The 25,786-nt window shown below is 41.3% G+C and overlaps 3 protein-coding genes across 3 annotated transcripts; all 3 read right to left on the bottom strand.

The window, feature by feature from the left end:
• Nucleotides 1-14,806: 14,806 nt before the first annotated feature.
• Nucleotides 14,807-16,739, bottom strand: LOC119770608. The gene is made up of 4 exons (XM_038265831.1): nucleotides 16,495-16,739; nucleotides 16,278-16,430; nucleotides 15,936-16,207; nucleotides 14,807-15,762 (listed from the first exon to the last, which is right to left on the bottom strand). Exons 1-4 carry the CDS (start codon nucleotides 16,737-16,739, stop codon nucleotides 14,807-14,809), a joined length of 1,626 nt encoding a protein of 541 aa, XP_038121759.1.
• Nucleotides 16,740-16,779: 40 nt separating this feature from the next.
• Nucleotides 16,780-17,538, bottom strand: LOC119770617. Its single transcript, XM_038265835.1, has one exon. The coding sequence runs from the start codon at nucleotides 17,536-17,538 to the stop codon at nucleotides 16,780-16,782; it is 759 nt and encodes a 252-aa protein (XP_038121763.1).
• Nucleotides 17,539-19,126: 1,588 nt separating this feature from the next.
• On the bottom strand, nucleotides 19,127-20,104 carry LOC119770622. The gene has a single exon (XM_038265846.1). The coding sequence runs from the start codon at nucleotides 20,102-20,104 to the stop codon at nucleotides 19,127-19,129; it is 978 nt and encodes a 325-aa protein (XP_038121774.1).
• Nucleotides 20,105-25,786: the final 5,682 nt, after the last annotated feature.

Below are 25,786 nucleotides of genomic sequence, written 5' to 3' on the forward strand. Positions count from 1 at the left end.
GTTTTTTGGATGAAAAATACGTTTTTCCGGAATTCTGAGTACGCCATCAAATCGGGCGTCTAATTTTACATAAAAGTCTCTTTGACACCAAATTTCTATCTCATCACCTGCAAAATATTGAAAAAAACTCTTTTTTCGCATGTTCAAAAATTTAAGAGGTCGTACCGCCGCTCCGTCACGAGGTATCAAAAAACGAACATCGGATTCGTAATCAGGGACAAAAGTTAACCCTTCCCGATTTCGTGTGAGTTGGTAGAGAATTACCCCCATATCCTTTTCCATACAAATTTGGCAGCTGTCCATACAAAAAGGATATATGATAATTAAAATATCTATATCTTTTGAAGGATTTTTTTGATCTATTTGGTGTTTTCGGCCAAGTTGAAGGTATGGATATGGATTGCACCGAAAAAAAATGATACACGGTAAAAAATTGATGCTTTAATTTTACTTTTTGTCAGTAAAACTTGATTTGCAAAAAAACACTTTATTTTTTTTTAATTTTCTGATATGATAAGATATGATATGAATTTCCAGAATGGACATAAAATTTTTTACTTGTTATGAATTTTTGAATCAATGGGTAATTCTCCGCCAACTCACACAGCAGTTGCCCCGACCCCTCTTCGATTTGCGTGAAACTTTGTCCTAAGGGGTAACTTTTGTCCCTGATCACGAATCCGAGGTCCGTTTTTTGAAATCTCGTGACGGAGGGGCGGTACGACCCCTTCCATTTTTGAACATGCGAAAAAAGAGGTGTTTTACAATAATTTGCAGCCTGAAACGGTGATGAGATAGAAATTTGGTGTCAAAGGGACTTTTATGTAAATTAGACGCCCGATTTGATGGCGTACTCAGAATTCCGAAAAACGTATTTGTCATCGAAAAAACACTAAAGTTTGAAAAATTCTCCATTTTCCGTTACTGACTGTAAAATTTTGGAACATGTCATTTTATGGGAAATTTAATGTACTTTTCGAATCTACATTGTCCCAGAAGGTCATTTTTCATTTAGAACAAAATTTTCATTTTAAAATATCGTGTTTTTCTAACTTGCAGGGTTATTTTTAGAGTGTAACAATGTTCTACAAGTTGTAGAGCAGACAATTACAAAATTTTGATATATAGACATAAGGGGTTTGCTTATAAACATCACGAGTTATCGCGATTTTACGAAAAAAAGTTTTGAAAAAGTTGGTCGTCATCGATCATGGCCGTTCATGGTCACCCGCGACAGACACGGACGACGAAACAAAGAGAAACGCAAAAGTAACTTTTTCAAAACTTTTTTCGTCAAATCGCGATAACTCGTGATGTTTATAAGCAAACCCTTATGTCTATATATCAAAATTTTTAATTGTCTGCTCTACAACTTTGTAGAACATTGTTACACTCTCAAAAATAACCCTGCAAAGTTAGAAAAAACACGAAATTTTAAAATGAAAAATTTTGTTCTAAATGAAAAAATGACCCTTCTGGGACAATGTAGATTCGAAAAGTACATTAAATTTCCCATAAAATGACATGTTCCAAAATTTTTTACAGTCGAGTAACGGAAAATGGGAGAATTTTTCAAACTTTTTTAGTGTTTTTTTCGATGAAAAATACGTTTTCTCGGAATTCTGAGTACGCCATCAAATCGGGCGTCTAATTTTACATAAAAGTCCCTTTGACACCAAATTTCTATCTCATCACCGTTTCAGGCTGCAAATTATTGTAAAACACCTCTTTTTTCGCATGTTCAAAAATGGAAGGGGTCGTACCGCCCCTCCGTCACGAGATATCAAAAAACGGACCTCGGATTCGTGATCAGGGACAAAAGTTACCCCTTAGGACAAAGTTTCACGCAAATCGAAGAGGGGTCGGGGCAACTTTTCCCGATTTCGTGTGAGTTGGTAGAGAATTACCCCAATATTTTTTTATTTTTATTTTTTTCAAAAAATTGAAATACTGATCGCAAAAATGTTTCAACTTCATTTTTCGATGTAAAATCGAATTTGCAATCAAAAAGTACTCAAGTGAAATTTGATAAAGTGCACCGTTTTCAAGCCATTTTTAGGTAACTTTTTGAAAATAGCAGCAGTAGCAGTGAATTAGGACTTACATTTGAAAAGGGCGTAATATTCAATAATTGGCCCTTTTGAAATGTTATTCTTGATTAAAAAAAATGAAAATATTGTTTTCCAAAAGATCGGAAATTTTCACGAATGTTTTATAATTAAACATTGAATATCGGACCATTAGTTACTGAGATATCGACATAAGAAAATGGTGTGTTATTTGGGTGAGACTGAAAAAATATATTTTTTTTTGTTTTTAATCACTTGCATGGCAATATCTCAGCAACTAAAGGTCATATCAATAAAGTTCAAAAAACAAAATAAAGAGAGTTTTCTCAACTTTTCAAAAATATTTTTTCAAAAGTGGGCAACCGTGTTCTTTAAAAATATTAAAAACTTCGACTATTTTTAAAAATGTTACCTATTAATGGCTTCAACTTGAAAATTGTGCACTTTACCAAAATTTCAATAAAGTTCATTTTGATTGCAAATTTGATTTTACTTCGGTAAATGAAGTTGAATTTTTTTTGTGAAAAGTATTTCGATTTTTTCAAGAAATCAGTATCGATTCAAAAAATCATAACCCGGTCAACGATTTTTTGCACAACCTGAAAGTTTCTGAAAAGTTGGCTTTTGATGACCCCTAAAACATATCAAAAATAAAAAATATGAAAAGTAGTGTTTTTTTTGCAAATCAAGTTTTAGTGACAAAAAGTAAAATAAAAATCACCAAAAAAAATTTTACCGTGTACCATTTTTTTCAGTGTAGTCCTTATACACACCTACAACTTAGCCGAAAACACTAAATCGATCAAAAAATTTCTTAACACTGGAACGCCCAACGCATGTCCAACTTACACGGACGCCCAAGCCTCCCAAAAAAGTTGGAACGGTAACTTCAACTCGCTGGTTCTCGGGCATAACTCAACCAATCGGGACGATTCTTGTTTCCAGTAATTTGTAAGAATGTCTAGATGATCCTAGAACTTTGCAGAACTTAATTTGATCAACTCTGTAATTTCTGCGACCGAAAACATCGTTCCACCTTTTTTCAAAACGACTGCCACCGCGGAATTATCGGCGAATTTTTTTTTATGCTCGAAAAAAAAATTTGGAACGATGTTTTTGATCGCAAAAATTACAGATTTGATCAAATTAAGTTCTGCAAAGTTCTAGAATCATCTAGACATCCTAACAAATCACTGGAAAGAAGAATCATCTTAATTGGTTGAGTTATGCCCGAGATGCATTGAGTTGAAGTTACCGTTCCAACTTTTTTGGAGCCTTGGGCGTTGGAATGTTAAAAAGAAACTAATTTTTGAATTTTCATTCATCATTTTTGTATGGAGAGCTGCCAAATTTGTATGGAAAAATATATAGACAAACTTATTATGCAGAATGGCTTCTTTGGGCATACCAAAGGCACCAAAAAAGTTTCAGTTGGATTAAAAATTTAGAGTGAATCTCTTTGAAACTAAAAAAGTAAAATTTGAAAAACGCATCCAGAATCTTTATGTTGGATTTTGTTGTTGACTGAATTTTGTTTGGTTTTTATAAAACCAATCATTCTTTGCGGATTTAATATTAACCAACAAAATTTGGTTTTGATTTAATAAAAAAGATTTTTTAATAATTATTTTTAGATCCTCAGGAATGTTACTCGCCAAAGATTTGATGGCGTCTTAAGCAAGCTACGTCTGTATCAGGCCCGTGTTCACTAGTAACCAAATTTTATCTTATCATATCTTTTCGTTAAGGAAATTGCTATAACTCGTCAAAACTTATTTATAAATACATTTGTGTAAATTCGGTAGTTGAAGTATAATTTCATTGAAAACTATCTTTGTTGTTACAATTATTTTAAATTCGTCGATATCGTCCACCGCATCTTTCCCTTTAAAAAAATCCACTGATCATTTTTTTCTTTTTCATCTGTAGTTCAATCACAATGAAACGACCTGTTTTTTGCAGCAAAGCCACCTGCCTTGGACACTTTCCAACAAGATCTGCCAGATATTCGCCACAACACGCTAATTCGTCCATTGTCCACCTTAAGAGTTATGTTGTCCCCTACTTTGCTTCTCATTATTTAAAAAGAGATACTCGTCTCCGTCGTTTCTTATTTTTCCTTTCCATTTGCTTTGCATGTTTTTCTTTCATTTTCCTCTTCGTTTGCCGCTTTTCGCACGCCATAATTAGCCAAGGCGGACCGCAATTTCGTCTCATTATTCACTTTTTGCCGTTTAACCTCCACCCCTTTCGGACGAGGCAGATGCCCTGCATTATTTTGCGATTTTTATTTTTTATTTTCGACCCGACCGGCGTGTGCTGTCTCGGTGCTTTTCTTCTGGTCATCTTTTGATGATTCAACCTGCGCGCCAAGCGACGAACCCGTTTCCCAGTTAAAGCGTGCTTCGTTGCACGTTTTTCGGGGGCAATTTTCAGCCGGTTTCGACTCACCTTGTTAAGGGCAGTGTGATTAAAGTGTGCGCCCAAATTGTTGCGCAACTTTGCCGCTACGTGGCGCCCCTGGTGGAAGGCAGAGGAGAGGAGCGAATAAGGGTGACATCGACGACGAGTTCGCGGGAAAGGAAAAGTTTTTGCACAGGACATACTTTTAGAGTTTGTACTTGCTAATCGAATCCCGTTGGATGGGTTGGAAATTTGTTCAAAGTTCAACAGGAGCGGCTGGAGAGGGTAACTTTCCGTGTAGGAGTAAAGTGGTATACCTGGAAGTAGATAGAAGAAGAATGATATTAAAAATTTATTCATCTGGTGGAAAGCATGCTCATATAATTTATAATGGAAAATATCAATCACTTTGGAATGTAATGGGCCCAGAACATGACAGAGTTGAAAAGGATTGAAATTGTCAAGTCAATACGTGGGTTGCGCAAATGAAGCACGTGGGTGCTATGTCAGATTAATGCCAGTATTCTTGACTTAATTAATTAATTTGTCTAAGGACCATTCACAAACTAATTGAGAACTGTTCCTACAGTATGTAAAAAAAGTATTTACACCCCTAGGGCACTATGCACATTTTGTGATGAAACATGTAAAAAATTTAAAGTTTGACAGGAACATAGTACTACGTTTTGTTCAGAAACTTATGCCAAACATTTTGCTACAAAAAGCTCATGAAAAGATGATTTCTATAAAAGTTATATAACAAATACTATTACAAAATAAAAAGGTGCAAAGTTTGTACACCTTTCGAAAAATTAACATAAATAATGTTATTTATTGAAAAATCACCATAAATCCAGTCTCCCAACTCCAAATAGGCATTCTTGTCTGATTAAAATAATTTGGATTGAATATAAAGTTTACTAACTACTTAGTATAAGTTTATATAACTCTGAAATTCTATATAAAACTTATCTAAACTCAATTTTGCAAACTTTTAATTCAACTAAATGTCAATATATTACCATAGAATTGCTAAATAAACATTTTGGAGTGGGTATAACACCGTTTTGGGGTATTAGTATTGATAGAATAGATTTTTCGTTGGAATTTCGTACCAACCGGAATTACGTCGTAGGAAAATCCGCCGGCATCCGAACCGGTACACGATTCACAAGTCAACCTATGTGGAATCGGAAAGGGCATAAAATTTCCGATCTTTTGATCCCCAAACATCTAGGTTTTCTATAAAACCCACGTTTTTAAATACCTAGGCAAAAACGTTGTTATGGTTTCGTTTGAGCAACCTACCAAAAATGTATGGAATTTCGTAATTTTTGTTCTCGTGGGTCAAACTTACTTTTTGCCCCAGTATTTAAAAACGTAGGTTTTAAAGAAAACCTAGATGTTTGGGTATCAAAAGATCGGAAATTTTATGCCCTTTCCGATTCCACATAGGTTGACTTGTGAATCGTGTACCGGTTCGATGCCGGCGATTTCCTACGACGTAATTCCGGGTTGGTACGAAATTCCAACGAAAATCTTTTCTATCGATACTAATACCCCAAAACGGTGTTATACCCACTCCAAAATGTTTATTTAGCAATTCTATGGTAATATATTGACATTTAGTTGAATTAAAAGTTTGCAAAATTGAGTTTAGATAAGTTTTATATAGAATTTCTAGAGTTATATAAACTTTTATTCTAAGTAATTAGTAAACTTTATATTTAATCCAAATTATTTTTTAATCAGTCGAGGATGCCTATTTGGAGTTGGGAGACTGGATTTATGGTGATTTGTCAACAAATAACTTTACTTATGTTAATTTTTCGAAAGGTGTACAAACTTTTGCACCTTTATTTTGTAATAGTATTTGTTATATAACTTTATAGAAATCATCTTTTCATGAGCTTTTTGTAGCAAAATGTTTGGCATGAGTTTTTGAACAAAATGTAGTACTAGGTTCCTGTCAAACTTTAATTTTTTTACATGTTTCATCACAAAATGTGCATAGTGCCCAAGGGGTGTAAATACTTTTTTTACATACTGTACATTTTGTACGGACTGTGGACAATTGATTTACACATACTATTACATACAATTAAAGTCCCTTCGTTTGTTCACACTCGAACTAATGAGGTTAACGCAAAGACACCCACACAGTCATTTGACTCCCACCACCTCATCATTAGGGTGACAATAAAAAATCGTCATCAGGGATACTCTCTGACTCGATTCCTTAGGTAAAAATAAGTATCTGTGCCAATTTTGAGTATTTTATATGGGTGAAATGGCCAAAATGTATGCAGAAAAACATCGTTTCAGTATTTTGCTACAAGCCCCAAGTAGCACTCATAACTTGTCGACTGTTGAATAATAGTTAGACAATTGTTTTTGATAAACATACGAGAAAAAATCTGAACATAACTTAAATAACAGTTTGTTTCACTGCTTGTATAACTGACTTGTGTAACTATCGTGTTTTGTGCCACAAAAGTGTTACAACACAGTCAACTTCACTCTTTTCCAACAAAACACAACATAGGAAAAATTCTCACCTATTTGGGGGGTTCCATCCAATTTGCTGATTTACACTGTTTAAACAACTTATTTTGGAACACCTTCGATAGAAACTTGCTTGCTCACTTCCGTTTGAGGTATTTATCACTTGATTTCAGTCGAAAACGCTTTTATGAGCTGTAATTAAACGTCAAAATCCTGATATGCCATGATGCTGTTCCCTCATCTGCATTGTTTTCCTCGAAAACAGTTTGTTGAATAAGAATAATATTGCACTGTTTGTTTCACTGCTTATCTAACATAGTCATGTGACGGCATCTTCTGAAAAATGGGCGTGGCCAACCATTCTATAAATAACCTTAGGTTTTCTCGCTTTGTTACACAAATGTTATCGGAGAACAGGTTATATAACTGATATTCAACCAGGGTTGTTAAAATATCAAAATATCAGCTCTCAGCAACTACAATTATCTCGCCTGAACATTCATGCCTCAAATACAACTGCTATTCTCTCTTCATTGAAACTCTCAGCGCCGAATATAGCCGAACACGTTTTCGTGTTTACCCACCTGCGATTGACATTTTCCTTTTCTCTCTCATTCTCGCTTCCACGATCATCCTACCGCAACAGCGTTTACCCACAAAAGCCGCCACAAAACCAATTTTGCAAACGCAGTTTGAAGGGGCGTCATGCGTGGTCGGCTCCTAATCGCCATCTCGCGTTCTCTCATTGCAGTTTTCGGAGAGATTGAGAGACTCAGCGGTGAGAGCGCATAGTCGAGGAAACGGGAAGGAGTGATAGAGAGAGAGAATGACATCGCTGGGAATCACGAGACACAAGAAGAGATCTCACAAGCTATAGTGACGGCCGCTATACTCTCGGATATTTTTGGTGCAGAGATAATCTATTGATAGCTTTTCTATCACTCTTTTGCAACACTGTATTCAACAAACATATTGAACCTGACATTGCGTGTTGTTAGGTGGTGTAAATTTGTACGTGAGGTATTTAGAGTTTCAATAATGTTTATTTATCGAAGATTGCAATAATTTTGATTGTTGACCGATTATTTATAAAAATATCGCCGGTAAAAACTACAAAAAATATCAGCTTACGGAATTCATGATAGAGAAAACAACAAATTAAAATCACACCAATTTTCAATGTTACTCCGTGGTACGGTAATCGAAATGACAGTTGAAACGGTTTGTTATAACAAAGTTACATAATGGAGTTATAAAAACTGACTTGAAACAAACTTATATAACTTTATTTCCAATGACAGCCTTTTCTGGAGTTGAGTATAGCTCACTGCAGTATAACAAAGCTGACAGCAGCCTTTTTATTGACGTTTAGGCCAGCTTGTTTACTATGAAGCCTCGTGGAGAGATGTGGAAGCGCGCCTGGACCTGCCTGGAGATAACAACAAGTCGTGGAAGTCATCGGATCAAATCTTGGGAAAGGCGAAGTTCAAAAAAAAAAAAAAATGAAAATCTAAAAGTTCGCCATGAAGAGGGTTTCACATGAATCACAGTTAGAGAGCACGAAAACATTATTTTATTATTTTTTTTTCATGCAATTTCATTTTTTTTCTAAATAAATTAGCCAGAAACAAGCGCACCAAAATAGTCAGAGATACTGTTCTTATTGGCTTCGTCGTTGATTGAAATTCTAATAAGAACTGTTTGTTTACATGTAAGTTGGGTAACGGTTAGACAACTGTTTTCAATCTATCTTTCCTTTTCAGTGTGCGCTTTGATTTGACAGCACAGCCGTTAACCACGCCCCCTTTTTTTCGTTGAATCTCTTGTAAGCTAGCACAGTGTTGTCAGATACATTTGTACAACTTACTCTGATAACTTGCATCTTATTCTGGCATGTTATACAACAGAAAAAAGTGCGCTTTTTCCAATGCACAGGAGTTGTAGAACAAGTTGTAGTAACGAGGCCGTTCGGATATACAACCAGTTAGGAAATACGTTTATCTGACAAAGTGTGTTGCTTGGGAGGTGGCGCGGTACTCACCCAAAATTGTCCAAGTTTTAGATTTTTGTAGTAAATTCAATTCCCTAAAACTTTGACCAAGGGTGCAAAACGATCCGAGTTGATCCTGATTTTTGATGATTTTATTAGAAAAAAAAGAATTTTCTTCCCCTTATATTGAGCTCCGTACAATTTTGGCAGTTGTCCATACAAAAATGGTACGTAAATATTCAAACAGCTGAAATTTTTGAGTGAATTTTCTGATTTCTTCGAAAAAGTTGTAGGTATTGTTGAGGACTATTGAGAAAAAAATAGGTACACTTTGAAAAACTGTTTGTCGATTTTTTAATCATTTTTTTCTTCGCAAAAACTCAATTTCCCAAATTTTTTTAGAGTTTTTTTTTATATGGGTACAAAAAACCCGCAACTTTTGAGCCCTAGAGATGTATGGTAGGGGTCCGTTTTCAAAATATAGCCATCGAAATTTTGATTTTAGCAAAATATTTGCAGTTTTTCAATTTTTAAAAATAATGACCATAAGTTACCATTTTTCAAAATATGCTTTTTGAAATGTTTAGAAAATTAGCTATGGAGCCAGCCATTTAATATTATCCCCTTTATAAGTGATTTTAAACTGATTTAAAAAAATCAAAATATTGTTTTGGAATATATCAAAAAATTTCACGGATGTTTCATGTTTGAACATTGAAAATCGGATCATTATTTGCTGTAAAGTACTTTTTGCAATTCCGTCGTGAAACTACTTACTTTTCCTGTCATTCTTGAACGACGAAAAAGCCTAATTTTCTGTACCAAAAATAACAGAATCGAATAGCAACACTTTTCAAAATAAATGCTGAAAAGTTCTACTTTTCAGCACTCAAATGGGTGCTGAAAAGTTGAACTTTTCAGCACTTGTTTCGAAAAGTAACACTTTTCAAAAAAAAATTGATTCAAACGATTCATTCACAAAATACATGAAAATTTGACATAAAATTTCACTTAATGGGTGTTTTTTGGAATTGCAAAAAATGTTGTATGGAACTCGTTGCAAAACTTGATTTTTTCTGCACTCTTCGTATTTATCCAACTCGGTGAACCTCGTTAAATAAATGAACGACTCGTGCTGAAAAAATCCTCTTTTTGCAACTTGTTGTATAAACTACTATTTCGATTGCAAATTTGGTGTTGACATGGAATTTCGATTTTTTACAAAAATCACTATTTTATTAAAAATTTATAACTTTATAAATTTTAACTTAGTTAACTAAACATAAACATTGATTTTTTTTTCTTAGGAACTATGTCAGCTTCTTTAGTCATGGTGCATTTAACGTACAAATAAAGTTTGAACATCTCAAATATGATTTTAACAAGAAAAACTATAACTATCAAAGTCACCCCGGAATTTATACTAAGATTTTTTACCGTAACTATTTTTCTAAACACTATTGTATTTTTTTCTAAAATAGTGGCCTACCCCAGTACATGTTTTAAAAATGAAAATCTTGAGAAAAACCTTACCTGTTGGAAAATATTCCAAAAACAAATTGAAACCCTATCAAAATCACCCCGGTTTATGGTACCTATTTTTTCTCAAAAGTCCTCAACAATACCTACAACTTTGCCAAAGACACCAAATTGTTCAAAAAATTCACTCAAAAGTTACAAATGTTTGAACATTTACGTAACATTTTTATATGGACAGCTGCCAAAATTGTATGGAGACTTGTATGGGTGAACCAATGACACAAAATAGCTTCTTTGGTAGGTAAGGAAAGGTCCCCGCAATGGTTGAGCCAAATTAAAAAAAATATACTAAAAATAAAAATGGTCGAAATCAGCCCCTTTCGTAGAGAATTGCTCAATTACAAATGTCGGAAGTGTACGTGTGTCAAACGCGGTCTGACCTGAAATCCCTTTAGCCAGTTGTCGCACTTACAGCAATTTTCAGGATGTGTCAAGATAGCACGACAAGATTGAAGCTTCTTCCAAGAGTGACAACAATGCACGTAGTTTTTTTTTTTTTGGTTTTTATTGGATATCTCATGATTCAAATCGAATTTTGGGGATCAATTTAGGTAAAATATTGAGGCAAATAGAGCTGCACAAATTGTAGTTCTTAACTCAATTTGAGCCAAAATGCACATATGTCAAGATAGCTTGACAACGACGAACTGGTATCAAATCATCGGGGTTTCTACTACATTGAATTTCACAAATAAAAACAAAATATTTTTAGCTGGTTCAATTATGCTGAAAATGATTAAATAGCGAGAACGCAAGAAAATGCATTTTGAATTGCTTTTAGTTGATTGCAAGTCTATTTTCAATGAAATTTTGAAGTTTTTTGTCGACATTAAACAAGCATTGGTCGAATTGGACTTTACAGTGGAAATACATTTTTCTATGTTTAAAATTCATCTAATGTCGCTGAATGCCTTTACATTATACAGTGAAACCTCTTTTTACGTGGTGCGTACGTTTTTCTAATTCGTCGATTTCGCTGAAACGAAGCAACATTTTTGCAATCTTGTAATTTGCAGGTTTTGTTCAGATCTACAATACGCTTTTGGAAGCTTGCAAAAATATTGTATGGTTTAAGAGAAATCTACAAAACAAAAAGCGTAACGGCCACCGCGTAAAAAGAGGTTTCTCTGTAGTGCTTCATTATTATTGAGTATCACATTGCAGAAGGTCTCGTCTGATTTTCCTGGGAAACGAGAGGCCCAACAAATGACGATTTCCCGGGAAATTTGTCCCAGGAATTTCCACACGTAACCTGAGCTCACTCTGAGCTTATTAAAAAAAAGTTTGCATTCGGCTTTGTTTTAATCATTGATTAAATTGCCTGACTCTAAAGTTAAGATAAAAATGAGGTAAAAATTTCAAATTGTTGATAACTATAAAACCATGTCAAAATCTTTATGACAATATTTCCTTTCACTTGGGACATATAATTGAAAAAAAAAACATTGGTAAACTTTCGCCCCAGTTGCATCAAAGTCCACGCTAAATAGATGGCTCTCACCGCACCAAGAGCCATCATCAGGTCTGCTATTTTCATTCAATGTTTCTGCAGGTAAAGGTAACTTGGTTTTGCTATTTTTTGCGTTAATTTATTTTAGCACCATCTCCAACCACCCACCACCCCATAGCTGGGGCAGAGCTTAATTTTCTTTGTTGCCCGACCCGCTCTCCGATTGTGAACAGATTAGTGATGAATCAACGGACTGAATGAGCCTGGGTTGAGGAGGAGTGTAGGGGGGGTTCCATTCTTGGGTAACCCGGTCCCAGACATTGTTTTCGTTTCGTTATCACTTAATTAAAGTGGGGTTGAGTGATTTGAATTTTACGGTTGTTTGAGTCTCTCTCTCTTTTTTTCGAGCAAAGTCTAGCCGGGGAAAAAGTTGGGGCTAAAAGTTAGCTGATATTTCTCGAGTGGAAATAAAGACCTTTTTTGGGGGGCACGCACTTCTGGGAAGCGAAAGTTGTTTTCTGTAAAAAAAAAAAAGATTTGACCGGGAGAGGCTGGATTTTCGCTGGAAGCTTAGCGGGTTTCCTGCGTTGTTGTTTCTTGATTGACTGAAATTGGAAGAATCTTCGAAGAAAAACAATCAAATTGTTTCCATTCACTTTGTTTGGGCGGTGCTCAATGACCGGATAGGATTTTAAGATTGATCTTATTGTTGACATCCCAACTTGAGAAAATAATTTGGCCTTTTTTCACCCTTAACCCTTCAATCTTAACAAAAAAACGAGTAAATATTTGAAAAGAAATATGACAAAGAACCCAATAGAAACTTGATTAAAACTGTATTAAAAAGCCAAAAATTAGGAAGAATTCTAAAATTTCAATGACATGGAATAGATGAAAAGCAAAAAAAAAGAATTTCAATAACTGAAAAGAATATATTCAATTTCAATTCGGTTTTATTGCTGAATAATCAAGATACAATAAGTTCTTTTAAGGTACATAACAGAGTTTTGGAATTCCTTACAGCTGTGTGTTACATCAGAATCCATTTCGGAACAGTTATTGCTTGTAAATAAAAGTGTCACCAAGAGTAAGAAAAAGTTTAAAAAAAACTGAAAAGCATACTAGACTTTCAAAAACCCAAAAAATCTGTTTTCAAATAGTAAATGTCGAATAAGATAATTTACATCGCAAAATCGCTTCAAAATCGTTGACCACCAATTTGAATGTTTTTAAACAGCGTATAAAACTACCTAAGAAACTGCTAAGTCTTCAAAAACCCCGAAACCACCAATTACGTGATGCTCAAATGTAACCAACGATATAAACTCAAGAAGTCCAAAAACCGAAAGTACCCCCTTCACAGCACAGCGCACATAACCAGAAGAGAGGAACGAGCCTCCTGCAAATAGTGGACTGGTATTGATATGATGGGAAAACCCATAAACTAGCCTCTGGCGGGGTCCGTTAGGCCTTAGAAAAGATGATGCGCCTGATCCCGTCTAGAAAAGACAAACGCCGCTCAAAACGAGAAAGAGAGAGACAGGGAAGCCAGCCAGCCGCGGAAAACGACGACGACGACGACGACCACCAAAACGGCCAAGATGCTGGTCATTACATAATGGTCGAGGCATCATCGCACCCCCTGGCAGCAAAAAAAAATAAACAGAAGATTTTTCCGTCTGCCTTCACGACTCAGTGGGTTTTCGTATCGGTTGAGGAGGGGGCAGAGCTGTGAAAAGCTTAGGTTCTCGAGTCCACGAGCAAAGCATACCCATCTAGCATCGACCTCATCGCCCTGCCTGAATTTTTTAGAGGTTGTTTGGAAAAATATGAGCACTCTTTTGACACATCTTTTGAACGTTTTTAAACCTCAGAAATCTTAAAATTAACGAACGCCATTTTAATTTAATCTCGAAAATCAAAAAAAGCTGAAGCAAACCAATTGGAAAAATCTAAACGAAGTTTTTAGTAAAAAAAAAAAACAAAATTTTAAAACTCTGTTCGGACCCGTGAATTGGCCTACCTCGAACCGCGCTCACCTGAGTTCAATCCTCTGTTCGTTGGACGTATAATTCTACGTTGTGTTTTCGTCGTGTGTTGTGTGTTGTGCGTTGTGTCGTCCTCTGTGTTTTCCGTCTCCTTCCGTTCCCAAACTCCTTCCTACCGATCCCGTTCCGTCCCGTTTCCTTCCTTCTTTCTTTTCAGGTTCCACAGGTAAGTATTTTCAGCGTTCCAAACTTGTAGCAGCGGCAGCATAATTTTCTTCCCACAGCAGGCAAAACTACGATGGCGAAATTCTTCTATTTTGCAGGTAACAAATGGGCGGGTGGCGCACGAGAACGGCGGAATCGACCAGGGGTAAACAGGTATGTAGCACAGGTAAGTTTTCTTCTTCCACAGGTAAACAGAGACGACTTTACTTCGTAATAAATTACAATTTTATTTCTTCGACCGAGACTTTATTCTACTAAGTCCGAAAGGTAAACAAAACCTCTCCACGCAACGCGATCCGACCGCGACGACGATTTATTTCAACTGATATTTGGCCCAGGCAGTGTGAAGTGCAGAAAACCATGCAGAAGTGCGCGTGATCGCGACGATCAAGACTACCACTACCACCACCCTGCCGTGTATATACGCAAATTATAGCAAGAGAATTTATGCTACACGGCAGGGTGGCGAGTCAATTTTACTCTTCAACCGAACATGCCGGCCACCTTAAATTCCCTAAGAATTTAAACTTGGAAACTAAACCTACTTAAAACTAGCACTTTAAAAATTCATTTTTTTTCTTCTTGACGCCTTCTTCACCAACTCCGTTGCGCCGTAGGGTTGACGGCGATCTTCCTCCTACGCTGCGCCTTGTGTCGGTTGAGGGTTGAAGGCGCTCGTGAGCTGTACCGCCGAGTCCTTCTCGAACGGCAGCAAACATACCCGTGCGGACTGCCGCTTGTAGACCGCACCGTTCGGCAAACGCAGCTTCACGACGCGGACGACGCCGTCGGGGCCTGGGTAGACCTCAACGATCCGCGCGAGGGGCCACTCGATAGCCGCCTTGTTGTCCTCCTTGAGGATCACCATCTGTCCAGCCTTCAGCTGGGTCGCTTGCGGGAATTTCTGGTTCTGGTTGTGGAGCTGCGAGATGTACTCCCGCCTCCACCGCTTCCAGTGTTGCTGCACCAGCTGTTGCAGTTGCTGGTAGTGTTGCAGCCGGTTCGTGGGAACGTCCGTGTAGTCCGGATCCGGAATCGCTAGCAGCGACGATCCGGCGAGAAAATGCCCGGGCGTGAGCACGTCCAGTTCGTCCGGGTCCTCCGACAACGGGGTTAGCGGGCGCGAATTCATGGCCGCTTCGATCTGGGTGAGGACGGTTGCCATGTCCTCGAAGGAAAGTTGTCGTTGACCCAGCACACGGACGAGCGACGTCTTGGCCGACTTCACAGCCGCCTCCCATAGGCCGCCGAAGTTCGGTGCTCTCGGCGGGATGAACTTCCATTCGATCCCACGACGGGACGCTTCGCTTGTGATCTCCGTGATCACCTTGGTGTCTCGAAGCAGCTCGTACAGCTCGCGCAGGTGGTTGCTTGCTCCCTGGAAGTTGAGACCGTTGTCCGAGTGGATCTCAGACGGTAGACCTCGGCGAGAAACAAAACGACGCAGGGCAGCAAGAAACGCAGCGGTGGTCAAGTCGCCCACCAGCTCCAGGTGGACCGCTTTCGTGCTGAAGCACACGAAGACCGCGATGTACGCCTTCTGCGCAGCTGCTCGACGGTGTACGGGCTTCAGGTAGACAGGGCCACAATAGTCTACGCCGGTGACGGTAAATGCGCGAGAGGGTTGTTCGAGGTTTTGGGAGTTGACCAGGGGTTGCTTTACAGGGACAGGGTTGGTACGGAAACAGCGCACACAGTTGTGTAAGTTGCCAATTGTTTGCCGTTCAATGGCCAAAATTCGTGCCGAATTTGAGCGAGCGTCATACGGGGGCCAGAGTGGAGCGAAGTTTCGTGGTACGCGACCGCCATTTGTCGCGTGAAAACGTTGCTGCTGGGAAGGATCATGGGGTGTCGGGTAGAGTACGCTTCGCCCGCGAGTCCAAGCCGGCCACCAACGCGCAGAATGCCCTGCTGGTCGAGAAACGGGTTAAGCAGCTTCAGCGACGAGTGAGCCGGAACGAGTCGATGGTTTGCGAGCGCCTTGATCTCCGCGGCGAAGGGTTCCTGCTGCACGCCGCGCACGAGCGAACTTTGCCTCCTTCAAATCTCCAACGGTGAGAAATGGGGTTCTAGGGGGCTGCTTGCGACGCTGACATCTCCGGACAAACCTCACGCAGTACGCCGTAATCCTCAGCAGCTTCCAGTAACTGCCGTAGCGATCGATGAGCGGGTGAGGTTCCGGGGAAGCAGACACGATCAGCACGTTCTTCTTCTTCTCCAGCAACTCTTCAGCAGGCTCGTCGACCTCCAAATGCTTCACTCTGCTCCAGTACTCCTCGAAGACTCCAACCACTTCGGACCGTAGAACCACAGCCGCAATCCAACGAGATCTTTCGGCATGACTCCACGGGAAACGAGATCCGCTGGGTTTTCAGTCCCTTGACGTGGTTCCAGCGATGCCCTTTCGTCAACTCCTGGATGTGCGAGACTCGGTTCGCAACGAACGTGGGCCACACGTACGACGGTGACCTCAGCCACGCCAGCACGACTGTCGAGTCCGACCAGAACCAGCTCTCCGTGCCCTCCATCTTGAGGGCTTGCACGACCTTCCGGTACAGCCTTGCTGCCATCAAAGCTGCACACAGCTCTAACCTCGCCAGGGTGACCTTTTCAACCCTGCGGGGCGCGACTGGCCGCCAACAGCGAAATTTTGACCAGCCCCGACTGGCTGATCGATCGAGCGTAGATGCACGCTCCGTAGGCCGCTTCGGACGCATCCGCGAACACATGAAACTCGACATGGACCGGATTTTCCACGAAAGCGCACCTGTCGACCGAAATCTTCGACAACTCCGGCAACTGCTGGTAGAACTCAGTCCACCTCCCGGCCAAATCCGGTCTCAATGGGTCGTCCCAGCCTTGAGTCGCGACCCACAGCAGCTGCATTCGAATCTTGGCCCACGAAATGACCGGAGCAGTGATCCCAGTTGGATCCCAAAGTTGGGCAATGACCGAATAGACCTTCCGTCTGGTCCATTGCCCATTCACGGACAAACCCGTGACATCGATGCCGAGAACGTCTGGCCCTGGCTGCCAGTTTATTCCCAGCGTCTTCACCTGCTCCTGGTCGAAACTGAGCGTGGTCTGCGTACCCAAATCGTCCGCAGCCAGCCCTGCCAACGCCCCTGTGGCGTTTGACACCCACTTGCGCAGCCTAAATCCACCCTTCGGCAACAGCTGCTCCAGCTCCTGCCGCAACAACAGCGCTTCTTCTTCGGAGTCCGCTCCGCCGATGAAATCGTCCACGTAGAAGTCACGCAACAGTGCTTCCTTCGCACGTGAATACACCTCTTCGTCCTGCGCCAGCTGCTGCATACAGCGCGTGGCAAGGTATGACGATGGGGCCAACCCAAACGTCACCCGTAGCATCTCGTACGTCCTTATTGGCTCCGACGGCGAAGGCCTCCACAGAATCCGCTGCAGAGGGTATCGTCCGGATGGACCTTAACCTGCAGGTACATCTTCTCGATGTCCGCAACCAGAGCTACCTGCTTCTTCCGAAAGCGCAACACCAAATCGAACAACGGGTCCTGGAGAACCGGACCAATCATCAGCGCCTCGTTCAGCGAGAATTCGACGTCGTCTTGGCAGAACCATCGAACACGGGCCGGATCTTCGTCGTCGTGCTGGACTCCTTGAAGACCGGATGGTGAGGCAGGTAGCATTCAAGCCGCTTGTCGCCCTTCAGCTCTCCTCCGAAACAACCTTCATGTGGTCCTGATCCAAGTACGCCTGAATCGCCTCGTTGTACCGCTTTCGCAAGCTTTCGTCCTTGCCCAGTCTCGCTCCAACTGCATCAGCCGTCGCACCGCCATATTTCGCGATTCGCCGACCATCTTCTCGAAACCCATGCGCTTCGGAAGTCGCACCACGTATCGACCCGTGACGTCGCGTGAAAACGTGGCCTGAAAATGCTCCTCACAGTCCTGTTCCTCTTGCGACCGCTTCGGTGCCTCCTGCAGCTCCTCAATCGTCCAAAAGCGCTCGATCTTCTCCTCCAAAGTCGCATTGACGGAGACGTGACAGCTCGGGACGGGGTTTAGACTCCCCAGATCGGTCTTTCCCGCAGCTATCCAACCGAAGACCGTGTTCACGAACAGCGGAAGACCTTCTCCCGGCCGCTGGATCTGCACCCGGCCACCATTCAGCAACAGGAACTCGTAGAAGAACTCCAGCCCTAGCAGCAAATCGATTGGAGCCCGCTTGTGGAATCCGGGATCCGCCAACACCATGTCAGAGGGCAAGTTCCACTGGTCGATCGGAATTGTGGCCGACGGCTGGTCCTCCGTCACCTTCTTCAGCACCAGACACTCCATCGGGACCGTATAGTTGGTGACACGCGAGGAGACAATCGCCGACACCGAGCTATCAACCTGCATACGGGAACTTCCGACGCCGGAGATCGGCACACTCACCTTCTTCCGCGGCAATCTCAAGATCTGACACAGTCGCTCACTGATCAGATTCGCCTGCGACCCGCTATCGAGCAACGCTCTTGCGGTGTGCAACCGGCCATGGCAATCCTTCACCGCCACGAGCACCGTCGACAGGAACACGTGGACTTTCCGCGATTCCGCGGCCACGTTTGCAGCGTAAATTGTGGCCACCGAACTCGTCACCGCTTGCGGTTGAGCTGCCGGCGCCGTCGAGGAACGCGAACCACCCTCTTGTGAATCTCCCGTTACCGCAGCGCTCGGAGTGGAACCGGAACCAGTTCTACCAACAGGATGCAGCAAGGTGTTGTGCTTCTCGCTGCAACTGGAGCAGCGACTCCTGACATGGCAGTCCCTCACGAAATGGCCACTCCACAGACAATTTCTGCAGAGCCTCTTCGACAAAACCAGCCTGTTCCGACCATCCAGCGACAACTTCTTGAAGTCCGAACAGCTCGAAAGCGAGTGTGGGCCGCTACACATCCTGCACTTCGGAGAGGAAGAGTCGGAAGCGGCGTTCACTGTCAGCTTCGGGAACGATTTCTTGGGCTGGGCTGCTGGAACCGAAGACACGGAGGAGAACCACGCTGACTGCCCAACAGCTGATCAACTGCGACCGCATCCAAGACCTTCGTCCGCTCCTCCAGGAACGCTATCACGTCGGTGAACTGCGGGTCCTCCTTCTTGGCTGCCAACGCCTCCCATTCCTTCTGCGTCACGTCATCCAGCTTCGACACCAACAACTGCGTCAGCATCACGCCCCAGCCACCGGTCACTTCGCCCAACTGGTCCAGAATCTGCGTACAACGGCTGAAGTGATCCACCACGTCGTGGATGCTACTCGACGACACCCCTTTCACTCGCGGAAACTGAAGCAACCCGTTGACATAGCGCTTCTTCTGGAGATACTTGTTGGCATGTCGCTTGACCAACAAGTCCCAGACCACCTGGTAGCTCTTCGCGCTGAACTCACTCGAGTTGATCATCTTTCTGGCCTCACCGATAAGACAGTCTCGCAAGTAGTGGAACTTCTGAATCGCGGTCAAATCAACGTTTTCGTGGATGAGGGACTTGAAAGTGTCGTGGAAAGGCAACCACTCATCGTACTCCCCACTAAACTTCGGCAAAGTGATCTTCGGCAACTGTATGCCGGCACGCGCAACGCATGCGCTAGACCCAGACGCAACCCCAGAAGGCAACCTCGACTTCAACCCTGCCCTTACCTTGTGGTACAACCCCTCGAACTGCTCTCGGACTCGCTCATGTTCCTCCTCCATGGCTGTGGCATCATCCTCTTCCTTGAGGTCCTCCTCCTCGATGGTCTCGATCTCAAGCTGGAGCGCCTCGAACTCCGCCCAGGCCTGGTTGACCGCATCGAGCCGCGACTGCACCTGATCGGCGTGCTTTTCCAGCACAAAGTTCTGCAGGAACTTGTCGGCGCGGTTGAGAGACGCAAGGATGGTGTTGCGAATCTTCAGCTTGTACGACACCTTCTTCGGCATGGTGACGCAGGGCAACTGAACTGGAAAAAGAGAGCGAAGCGAAGCACCACACAAACAATCGCTAGGGAGTTGGAAAGAGGCTCACCTGTGAGCCTATTAAACAAGGCTTTGTATGTTTAACGCCCAACAGGATACTCTCCAAAACTCTCCGCCGGCCAATGTACAGCCGCAGCGATAACGTCGCCGAAACACAGCGAAAGTCCCTCGAGAGCAGCGCGTCGTCCACCGAGAAAAGCAAAATATTGCAAACACCGTCGAGCAACGAAAATTCCAGCCGAGTACTCACCCTGTGAGCCTGGCTGTACAGGCCTTGCAAAAAACCGTAACTAAATACGCGCCCCCGGTAACATACGCGCCCCCCGATAGCACGGGTAAACAATGGCCAAACAATGGCCAGCAGTACGGCACAAGTACCTTCCGTACTCCAATCGTCGCCGAAATAACCAGCGGTCGGTCCAAACAGCTCGTGATCGTCCAGCAATCGTCCAACAGAACCTCAGCAGCAGCAGAAGTCACGAAAAGCAGCACCGAGAAAGTTGAAAACAGCGCAATGAGGACACCAGTTACGGAAAAAAATGAGGACAAGTGTACTCACCGTGTGAGCCTGTCCACCAGGCCGTGCACGTATTAATGGATGTCCTCTTCACCCGCGCGGGGTCGCTGAACTTTCCTCTCAGGTCGATGAACTCTGCTACTGCTAAGCGCCAAACCAAAACAATCGCGATGGCCGCGAACTTTCTCCGCAGCAGCGATGGCGAACTCGTTCAGCGCGCAGATGATCGCGATGGCGTTCGATGGGCCACCCGAGGTACCAATCCTGGTCACGGCACCAATGTTCGGACCCGTGAATTGGCCTACCTCGAACCGCGCTCACCTGAGTTCAATCCTCTGTTCGTTGGACGTATAATTCTACGTTGTGTTTTCGTCGTGTGTTGTGTGTTGTGCGTTGTGTCGTCCTCTGTGTTTTCCGTCTCCTTCCGTTCCCAAACTCCTTCCTACCGATCCCGTTCCCGTCCCGTTTCCTTCCTTCTTTCTTTTCAGGTTCCACAGGTAAGTATTTTCAGCGTTCCAAACTTGTAGCAGCGGCAGCAGTAATTTTCTTCCCACAGCAGGCAAAACTACGATGGCGAAATTCTTCCTATTTTGCAGGTAACAAATGGGCGAGGTGGCGCACGAGAACGGCGGAATCGACCAGGGTAAACAGGTATGTAGCACAGGTAAGTTTTCTTCTTCCACAGGTAAACAGAGACGACTTTACTTCGTAATAAATTACAATTTTATTTCTTCGACCGAGACTTTATTCTACTAAGTCCGAAAGGTAAACAAAACCTCTCCACGCAACGCGATCCGACCGCGACGACGATTTATTTCAACTGATATTTGGCCCAGGCAGTGTGAAGAGGAATGCAGAAAACCATGCAGAAGTGCGCGTGATCGCGACGATCAAGACTACCACTACCACCACCCTGCCGTGTATATACGCAAATTATAGCAAGAGAATTTATGCTACACGGCAGGGTGGCGAGTCAATTTTACTCTTCAACCGAACAAACTCAAATAAAAAACCCGATTTAATCCCACCAGGGGTGAGATAGAGCCTTTCTTACAAAAGAATATAACTTCTTTCAATTCATAACATCGACTTGATACAAAAAATCTTATGATGAAAGCAAGGTGTCGTACTCGTCCATAATCGATGTTCACTCACCAAACTCAAACACTCGAATGACAGGAGAAACCGAATCGACCACTCTCCGAGAAGCAACACTCTTTTTTTTCTTTTTACCTTGTCCGTCTCACTCTTGAGAGCGCGCACTCTCATCATTGCTTCCTAAAGCAGTGTTAGCTTGTTTTTCTTCTCTTTCTGTCCTTTCCGTGACTCCTTTGAAGCGAAGAGTTCTTTCTGTCTCTTTTTCTGTCAAAAAGGAACTTACACGCAAAACGCTAATGCATCATTTTATTTAATTGTTGTTCGCTGGCATACCCGACCAGAATGATTAGTGATATATTTTATTGAAGAACTTTATTTACTCGGCTCATCTCCTACACAAGGTATTATTAATGATGTGTTTTCTAAAAGAAATTGAAAACGCAATTTTCACCAATAGAATATTTTTAATCGTACAAATTCTTAATCAAACAAGCTTCCCATGCGCCAGTGACAACGCATACCGCGGTTTTGGTTTTCTAGTTTTGGTACGAGCCCAACAACCGAACAAAGCAGGCGCAAAGCAAAACCGAGTTGACCACACAGTGGGAAGCTTGCCATTCAGCATCTACGAAAGTGAGAGAGTCAGAGATAGCTATTTTTACAGCCGCACCACTACACACTCAACCGCGAGAACCTTAGGTAGATAGCCATTGGCGTCGCGAGCATTGAAAACTTTGAAAACGATATAAAGCTTAGAAGCTTCGAAAGCTTCTATTGGAATCCAATGAACTCTGTTAAATAAACTTACGAAATCACGACAAAATGAAGCCTACTTGTTGTTTGTACCCGGATGAATGTCCTATGTCACAAAAGTTTTTGCATATACATTGGACATTTATGCAAAAACGGACAGAGCTAAAGAAACCGAAAAGCTACGATATCTAACATGTTGAAGGAAACATCGGTAGACAAGCTACTACAAACAAGTATAAGTCGAGCCAAAACATATATGCGCCAGTATTCGAAGCTCAACTTGACAACCTGGCGACGAAGCGTCGAAAATCAATGCAGTGTGATTTTTTTGGCGATTTTTCCGATTAATATTCATGCATCGTCTTATTTACGAAGATGAAAATGACGTCCAGCCATAAAGTAAAATTTATACCTTTCTTTAGTAAGAAAGGCAACAAGTCCAGACATCAACTCAGTTCGACCTGGAGCTTGTAGGGGACATCTGGTACTATCATCTTAGACTGACAACGGTTTGGGTAAGGCAGTTTAACATAAAAAATAGAAACTTTTTCTTTATCCCTTTTAGGCCGGATTTTTTTTAAATATATTTTTAATTAATTATGGAAAAATGATTCTTATGCCCCTACAAGCACCAGGTCGATTTGAGTTGTTGTCTGGATGGAATGCTTTTTTTATTTGAGTTCAAACATTTTTTTTTGCGAACAATTTTCTTTAGATTTAAACAATTGAACTTGTTTTACCCTTTATTTTACTGCTTTTTTTATCTTTTTCAGGTGCTTTTGAAAGTTAAGATTTAATTGAATTTTTAAGTAACATTCCTACATTGAAAAATATTTGAAGTATTTGAACGTTCAAAAGTATTCCATTGAGCTAGAATGCTTTTACACCATATTCTTGATTTACACAACGAAATGGGGGTGTTTAAATCGAGAATCGTTTAAAAAAAGAATTTCCATGACTTAAATTGAGAATATGACTTAAATTAAGAATATTTGGTATTTCGTAACTTTTCGGAGAATTTTCAAAATGTATCAATTGTATTTTGTTAAGAAATGTTATTAAAACATTTTATCATAGTTTTGGAACACCTGGGATGTTCTAGTCCATCCGAAACTTCCGCAAATGTTGTGCAACAGGCTTACCAAAGAAACAAGTAGAAACTTGAAGATTTTGACAACGGATCCTATCCAGACTGCTTAAGTGAGTGTGGTAGGCTACAGATCATTATTGTAACAACGTATTGGGATGATCTGGGTTATCCAAGAACTCCTTGGAGTTAAGATCTGTGGGTCTACCGCCGTAACAAGCAAGAGGTCGACGATTTTTGACCCCGGAACATATCCGCATAGCTTCAGTGAGTATGGTAGACTACTTTGATGGGGTGTTGGGATGTGTTTGGATGTCCTGGGTCATCAAAAGACTTCCTAGAGTTAAGATCTGTGAATCTACCGCCGTAACAAGCAAGAGGTCGACGGTTATTGACCCCGGAACATACCCGCATAGCTTCAGTGAGTATGGTAGACTAGCTTGCTGATGTGTTGTGATGTTCTGGGACATCCAAGGATTCCCTGGAGTTAAGATCTGTGGGTCTACCGCCGTAACAAGCAAGGGGTCGACGATTTTTGACCCCGGAACATATCCGCATAGCTTCAGTGAGTATGGTAGACTACTTTGCTGGGGTGTTGGGATGTGTTTGGATGTCCTGGGTCATCCAAGAACTTCCTGGAGTTAAGATCTTTGGGTCTACCGCCGTAACAAGCAAGAGGTCGAAGATTTTTGACCCCAGAACATATCTGCATAGCTTCAGTGAGTATGGTAGACTAGTTTGTTGATGTGTTGGGATGTTCTGGGACATCCAAGGACTCCTTGGAGTTAAAATCTGTGGGTCTACCGCCGTAACAAGCTAGAGGTCGACGGTTTTTGACCCCGGAACATATCCGCACAGCTTCAGTGGGCACGGTAGACTAGTTTGCTGATGTGTTGAGATGTTCTGGAACATACAGGGACTTCCAACATGTCTCAACAACTCCTGAAAGAGTGGTGATAAAGTCGTTCTTAAGTTTTACTTTACTTAATTTATATTACTTTTAATAAGAGCGTCAAATTTCCCGTTCCGGGTATTCCCGAAAGAAAATAGGAGAACTATACCCTTTCTCAGCCTAATTCTTTTATCGGCCTATCAGCACTTTGATCATGAAGCTTTCATAAAGTGTTTTTGACTGTTCCAAAGTAATAAATAGCTGAAATAAAAGTGAGCAAGCAACTCTCCATTGTTGATACATCCGAAAATTTGTGAATTTCCCGAAATTCAAGCAGAAGTGTCAATTATTTGAAAATAAAACAAATGAGAGACACTAATTTGATTTAATTAATTTCAAACTACTGTTCACATTAAACTTATCAGCTTGTTTGTTTTATGTCAATTTTAATTCAGATAATATTTACTTCTAAAGCATTCACATCTGGAAAAACTGCGCCATTTTGGCATGAAAATAAAGTGCTACAGTCGTGCCTCGGTTTAGCACCGCATATGGGGGATGCAAAACCGAGGCGTGCATAACCGAGGCACAGAGCTTATGGGATTTTGGCTATATGGGAGACATTGGCTTTAATCGTACGAAAAATCATGCAAACATCAGAAAATTATAGTGTTTTGGAATCGGGATGATGTCAGCTATCCATTAAAATGATTATTTCATGAAAGTTTTCACAAAAATACGTAATTTTCCTGTATTTCGAAAATGCATATTTTTTCTCTAAAGTAACCAAAAATTTATAGTTATTGCAATACGGGTATCAAATGATTAGGTTTTTTTTTCATACATTTTGGATATAACAATAACATTTTTAGAAAATACTCAAAATTTTCACAAAACTACGTATTTTCGAAAAAAATACTCAAAATTTCAATTTTTACAATATGGGTATCAAACGATCGGGATTTTTTCATACATTTCGAATGTAATAACAACATTTTTAGAAAATACTCAAAATTTTCACAAAACTACGTATTTTTGAAAAAATACTCACAATTTCAATTTTTACAATATGGGTATCAAACGATCGGGATTTTTTCATACATTTAGAATGTCATAACAACATTTTTAGAAAATACTCAAAATTTTCATAAAACTACGTATTTTCGAAAAAAATACTCAAAATTTCAATTTTTACAATACGGGTATCAAACGATCGGGATTTTTTCATTAATTTCAAATTTAATAACAACATTTTTAGAAAATACTCAAAATTTTCACAAAACTACGAATTTTTGGAAA

This window comes from Culex quinquefasciatus, chromosome 1 (genome assembly GCF_015732765.1).
Source record: "Culex quinquefasciatus strain JHB chromosome 1, VPISU_Cqui_1.0_pri_paternal, whole genome shotgun sequence".
NCBI lineage: Eukaryota > Metazoa > Arthropoda > Insecta > Diptera > Culicidae > Culex > Culex quinquefasciatus.